The sequence below is a fragment of the Xenia sp. Carnegie-2017 genome, unplaced genomic scaffold (genome assembly GCF_021976095.1).
Source record: "Xenia sp. Carnegie-2017 unplaced genomic scaffold, XeniaSp_v1 HiC_scaffold_23, whole genome shotgun sequence".
Lineage (NCBI taxonomy): Eukaryota > Metazoa > Cnidaria > Anthozoa > Malacalcyonacea > Xeniidae > Xenia > Xenia sp. Carnegie-2017.
The window spans coordinates 1587752-1594568 of record NW_025813486.1 but is presented as its reverse complement, the minus strand read 5'-3'; the positions used below and the strand labels follow the sequence as shown (position 1 = coordinate 1594568).

The 6817-nt window shown below is 35.8% G+C and overlaps 2 protein-coding genes across 2 annotated transcripts; both read right to left on the bottom strand.

Moving 5' to 3' along the window:
- Positions 1–652: 652 nt before the first annotated feature.
- Positions 653–1490, bottom strand: LOC124447862. The gene has a single exon (XM_046998861.1). It carries the CDS (start codon positions 1422–1424, stop codon positions 774–776), a length of 651 nt encoding a protein of 216 aa, XP_046854817.1. The 5' UTR covers positions 1425–1490; the 3' UTR covers positions 653–773.
- A 622-nt stretch (positions 1491–2112) lies between these two features.
- Positions 2113–5997, bottom strand: LOC124447965 (DNA (cytosine-5)-methyltransferase 1-like). The gene is made up of 5 exons (XM_046998956.1): positions 5959–5997; positions 3985–4134; positions 3419–3826; positions 3237–3353; positions 2113–2498 (listed from the first exon to the last, which is right to left on the bottom strand). Exons 1-5 carry the CDS (start codon positions 5995–5997, stop codon positions 2400–2402), a joined length of 813 nt encoding a protein of 270 aa, XP_046854912.1. The 3' UTR covers positions 2113–2399.
- Between the last annotated feature and the right edge of the window lie 820 nt (positions 5998–6817).

The following is a 6817-nucleotide window of genomic DNA, read 5'->3' as shown; positions in this document are numbered from 1 at the left end:
AGTCGCGACTACGATGTTTTTTTAAGCCAAGAATGTAGATATATTTTTTCATTGTGTAAGAAATTAGTTTACAGTACTATTTTCGAGCGTCCAGGCTTTACTTTAGAACATTTTTGAGCGCATATGTAATTTAAAAGGAAAATATGACCTGCAAAACTTTCATGCATTTCGCACGCAAAGTGAACAGTAAACAAACAATAAAATAGCATAAAAATATCGTACATAAAATTTAAAATAGTGAAGATTTTTTACTCTAAAGAATCCTATGTTCTTGCAAAATAAGTATTACCGATTAGTTGATATCATTATTGACAAATGGAGCCGTAGCTGCTTCTCAAACGTCGGTGTTTTTCACAATAAAGACTCGTTCCGTTGTTTATAACTAAAACAAAATTTTGACGAAGCGAAAACGACAACAAACTACCTCGTGCCATTCCCTTACACGGTCAAACTTCGTACTCGTTGTCGTAGTCTAGTCGTACTCTTGCTAAAGCTCTCTAATATTCCCATCAAGCAACTTAGCAAGTTTATTACGCTTCCACACGACAGAAAAAAGAAATAAAAAACATGAATTGTGTCCATCACTTCACCGACTAAGTTCACTATAATCTAAAATGCAATGATGGTATAATAAAAAGATTACTTTGGTTGGTTCGTTTGTACGACTTTTATTATGCACTCGTTGACAAGGACTAAAAACAAGCGAGCGAGCTACGCTCACTGACAGTCTATTTGTTCATTCATGATACTTATTCAGTTCATTTTTCGCTCTTCTAAGTTTTCTTCGTTTGCTGTTCAACTTGTACCCAATCTTTATACTGTTCAGGTAGCTTAAAACTTGGTTCGAGTGGGAGATCCTTAAAAATATCGATCACATCATTGAGATTTTCATTCTTATATTTTTTTATCAAACCTCTGATCTGGTCAATGAGTTTCTGGGTGGTCAGGATCCACGTTGTAGGTACAGGTAGATTGAGATTCTGTGCTTTTTCTTTGTTTACTGGTTTACCAAACTTTTTTCTTATTCGATCGCACGTCTGGCGAGGGGATGTGGTGTCAACGCTAGCGATTGGCAACACAAGTAACGTTGAGGCACATGCATTTTTTCCCGATTCTTTAATCACCGACTCAATTTCCTTCATTAATTGCTCCATTCGATTGTTAGAATTCTGTTTCGTACTCTGTTGAGTAAAACCAACATTAACTAACTTCAGGTCAACACTCTCTGGAAAAGGAAAATTGTTCACCACTATGGCATAAACAACGGAAGGAGTGTTCTCTCGGCCAATGCGATCCGACAAACCACTGTTGCGAGCATAACAATTTAGATATCGGACTAAGTCATTTCCGTTAGTCCCATCCCAAAACCATTTTGCAAAATCATTCGTCAGTAATTCAGAATATTTAGATTCACTCTCGGCCATCGCTTTTACTTAAACCAAATTGTTAGTAGTGACCTAAGAATAACGTTGTCACAATGATAAAATTTTCACAGGTCCTCTCTCATTTACATTTAATATTGTAAGTTTGCCAATTATGATTGGTTAAGAAAAATCATACGACAGGTACTGAGGTCGACCAACAACTGAGTTAAAAATAGGATTGATTTTGTAAACGACTCATGTCGCAAGTTTGCAATAAACAAACATGAACGACAAGAATTCCCAAAAGATTATCAAGCTGTAGTTAACATTCAAACCTTTTACATACAAACGCAATTTTGAAGTGGGCTAACTTCGTTCAGGTTATTGTACACGAATTTTAAGTCCTTCTTACTCTGTGATGTTTCTGATAGCTAAACAAGCATTGTAATGATGTGCGATCATTTTTCTGTTTCAAATCATCGGTCTTAAGCATTATGAAATGCAATTGTGAGGGATATTTTTCTACTAACGATAAACGATAGTAAATATTCAATCTTCAATTGACTTTTCAAACTTCATCATTCTCAATGATATTTTCATGCTAGTTATTGTTTCTGGAAGTAAATTCGACAAACGCTTTCATAACGCCACACTTAAAATATTAAATAACATAAATACATATTAAAAAATGTCATCCAAACATGCTGAACTTTTTGTCGACCAAAGATCATGTACAGTGAACGCCTTGTTTCTTACATAAAAATATAGCTTTTATTTTTCTATTTAAATTGTGTAAAGCATCGACAGTTAGAAAAATTGAAAATATAAAACTTAGTACAAAAGTTACATCGATTTAAATAACTGCTGCTATTTGAAAAGAATGGACTAAAACACTTCATAAAAATCACTAGCAATTAGATAAACCTACATCAGTAACTCTTTCTAACACATTGAGAAAAGAAATATGGCAAAAATGATTAAAACTATAAGCTAAAGAAGTGGCGGATTAAATCAAGTTGAAATTGATGTGTAGTGCTATTGTAGATGAATTTGATTGATTGCCGAATTTATCAAACATTTCTTGATCTCCAAGCCAATAGCTTTGGCCATGGGAGGTGGTACTGCATTACCAATCTAATAAAAAAATATAACATTGATCTAGCATATCAATATGCTTTATAACAAAGATTTAACAAGACGCTGTTGCAAAATTCTATGATATAATATAAGGCTCCTTGAATATCCAGGCTACACCACGTATTTTTAACAGGTTTCGCAAAATTGCCATAAAATTCATATGGTTAAGTTAGACATACTGTTTTTCAATGAAACTCTTACACATAGACACTCCGTTTCCAATAAAACTCATGCAGATAAACATACTGTTTTGCAATGAAACTCTTACAGATAGACACACCGTTTCCAATCAAACTCATGCAGATAAACATACTGTTTTCAATGAAACTCTTACAGATAGACACACCGTTTCAAATCAAACTCATGCAGATAAACATACTGTTTTGCAATGAAACTCTTACAGATAGACACACCGTTTCCAATCAAACTCATGCAGATAAACATACTGTTTTCAATGAAACTCTTACAGATAGACACACCGTTTCCAATTAAACTCATGCAGATAAACATACTGTTTTCAATGAAACTCTTACAGATAGACACACCGTTTCAAATCAAACTCATGCAGATAAACATACTGTTTTCAATTACTGTTAGCGTTTACATTTTTTCCAAACTAGTGGAGTATAAACACGACCCCAAACCGTACGACTTTCAAACCATATTCAAAATCAACGGATGATGTGTGAACTGGGTCCAAGTCACACAAAGGCATGCGCACTACAGTCTTCATACCTGTCTATGTTTATCAAGAACATCTCCTTTAAAGCAGTAAGTATCTGGAAAACCCTGGGAACGAGCGCATTCACGCACGCTCACTACTCGATGTTGGCAGGGATGAAGAACTCGTCCCTAAAGAAAATAAATCTTAAACTTTTAAAGTCAATAAAAATAGAAAATTGACAGGTTTTGGTCACCTGTTTTCCCATCGGTTCAGGATTCGTTATTGTCGTACTGAAATAGCCATCCCACTCCAGTCTTCCATAGAGACCAGCCCAGTGATTGTGTCTGTTACCAGTATGAGGTAAACACCATGGGATAAGGGTGTTAAATTGTCTATCCTGTGGATCACAGGGGGCACCCTCAACACAGCTACATACACCACGTTGTTGCCCGGATGAACTAGTGCCATTCTTTTTATCCTTATGTGTGTAACGCAATTTCTCCGTATATTTCCCATCTGCTAGGCGAACACATATGTTCGGTAAGTCACGCCAATCGGATCCAGGTGCTTGGGGAATACGCTGTATCCTAGCAACGACCAATGACGTCATCTCTTTGCACACGTGATCACGCAACACGGTGTTTTCATTATACATACGGATCTGTAAACAGAATTGTCAGCTTTTATGTTGTATTTAATGCAGTTTAAGAATAGTGTGAAGATCTGATATCAGATGTAATAAAATTATAAATGGCTATCGATAGCAAAGTTAATCCATATATGAAAGACTACTACGAAGCGGAACTACGAGGTATCAACCTGTCTCTGGAAGTGGGACTGCGCATCTCCATCATAAGATATTTCTATTGCCTTTGCACCGTTTCTGATTTCTGGTAAATCTGACAAAGCATCTCGTACCGTCACTGTACGATATGGAGCAGAATCATTTCTCGTGATATTTGATGCAAACTGCAAACATAAAAAAATCAGATTCATGTAAACATGAAAATTGAGGAAGTTATAATCTCAACGTAGTTAATGTTGTTTTATTTTATGTAAAATTGGTCATGATGGTCAATAAAATAAAAACATCGCTACACAACACATAAAAGGTAAAAATACGAGATCAAATTACAGAATTTGGACAATCAAATGGTCGGACATAGTATTTTTTATGTAGAATAGTGGTAATAAAATAGAAAGAAGATGCTCTTGGGGCATTTGTAAATCTTATTTTAGAAATACAGAACGTCTAATTATAAAGACAGAAGGTGTAAGAGTGAATAAAAACCATTTTCCGTCAAATCAAAGGAAAGCTTGGATATGACATGCAATATGCAGGTACAAAGTTATAGAGAAAAATTAAAACATCTCTAACATTGTCGCAGACTTTACAAGTGCCGTAACAAAGTGTTGATAAGTTTGATATGCATTTGTCTAACAAGCTTAAGAAGACAAAGAGCATGACAAAAATATATGATTCAAAATTTGCTAAGCGCATATACAAGCACCAATTTCAGAGCTAGCTCCGTCACAAATTAATTTAGAATCACATCTGAGCATGCGTAGTCAACTCCACCAACTTTCCAAGTTCATGGTCATGGCAACGTCCAACTGGATGACTAGTACAGATTATGGAGTAATTAGCTCGTTCAGTAACAAATTTTCAGATATACTATCTGCGCATGCGCAGTCTGCTCGAGCATGCGCAGTCGACTTGACCAGCTGCCTAGGTTCATGGTTATGGCAACGACCAACTGCATCTACCAGCACCAATTTTGAAATAAATAGCATGCTTACTAGCAAATTAATATAGAAATCATCTGCGCATGCGCTAGGGCATGCGCAGTCCACTTGACCAATTTTTCATAGTCATGGCAACGACTAACTATATGTACTTGCACTACATTTGTGGCAATTAGCTCACTTAGTCGCAAATTATCAAAGAAACAATCTGCGCATGCGCAGTAGTGACATTAATACCACAACTTTCGTAAGGCTTTGAATTTTTGTATATATATATATAAAGCCAATACTAGGTATAGTAGATGTCAACTAGCAGTGGAAGCTGGGTGCGATTAGGTATGCAGTGGTTTAGGGGCCCACACTTCGGTGGCGACCGCACTCTCCCTGCGTACCCCGAGCAAAGCCTATCGCAGGCGATCTCGGGGTCTGATCACAGATCTAATAATACACTAGATAGTGCAACGGCTTACATTCACAGATCAAATAATACACTAGATAGTGCAACGGCTTACATTTCATAAGTAGTGGTTGAAGCCGGGCAAATTTACTTCCGGAGCCCCAAAGTAGTGAGAATCAATATGGCGTTGTATTAGAAAATATCTGGTCAAAGCTGATATCTTGCAATTACTTGCAAGTCACGACGGTTACATAAACTGCTTTACTCTATTAATGAAAAAAATCAATGTGACCATAGTTTTTCAAGAAAAAGATAGCAGAATACGCCAATACATCGCCGTAAAATTGATTTCAAGTGTAGCTCGATTTGAAAGCATCAGCAGCGACGAAGGCTTAAGTATTGGAATTTGCACATCTAAATATCGTATCACAGCACAATCTGCGATAGTGTGGCTTAGTTCGTGTGGCAAATACAGCGATATCATACTCGATCTATGGATGTATTGTAATAGAACAGGCATATTACAAAAATCAGTCAGAAATTGACACATGTTACAAGCACAAATTAAATATTTTGCTCAGAATAAATAATTTAGGTTTGATATTTTCAATAACAAGAATGTGTAGAAAGTTTTATATGCATATACATGCCTGAATGGTAAAAACTGGATTATTGTACCAGAAATGCATTTTTCTGGTGTTTCTGGTCGGCAAACGAATATAGCTATGTCAAGATGTGAGTAATTAATACGTTCAGAAATTATTTACAGAAAGAATGTGAAGAGTCTACCTCGAAGAGTCTATGTCTTGCTTGTCTATGTCTTGTCTATGTCTTGCTTGTCTTGCTTGTCTATGTCATAGAGTCTGTCTTGCTTCTTCGGAATTTGTTTTATATTATGAGTCTACCTCTGTTACACCAAATTTTTTGTGAAGTATAAAATAGCAGGTCACTTGTGAAACTGTTGATACCACAGGTTGATACAATACACTCTGTCCAACACGGGGAAAATATTCACTTGTTAAAGCAAGAAGAGTCACCAGACTTGTAGTATTGACTGTGTTTTACACATATATATAAACAATGTATTGTCATAGTCTAAACCAGTGGGTTATATGGCCACTGCCCACAGTGCTTAATGTACTGTTATGGTGATGTTATGCTACTGTTTTCAACATTTTTATTGTCTTTTTTACCATTCAGGCATGTATATGCATATAAAACTTTCTACACATTCTTGTTATTGAAAATATCAAACCTAAATTATTTATTCTGAGCAAAATATTTAATTTGTGCTTGTAACATGTGTCAATTTCTGACTGATTTTTGTAATATGCCTGTTCTATTACAATACATCCATAGATCGAGTATGATATCGCTGTATTTGCCACACGAACTAAGCCACACTATCACAGATTTTTCTGTGATACGATATTTAGATGTGTAAATTCCAGTACTTAAGCCTTAGTCGCTGCTGATGCTTTCAAATCGAGCTACACTTGAAATCAATTT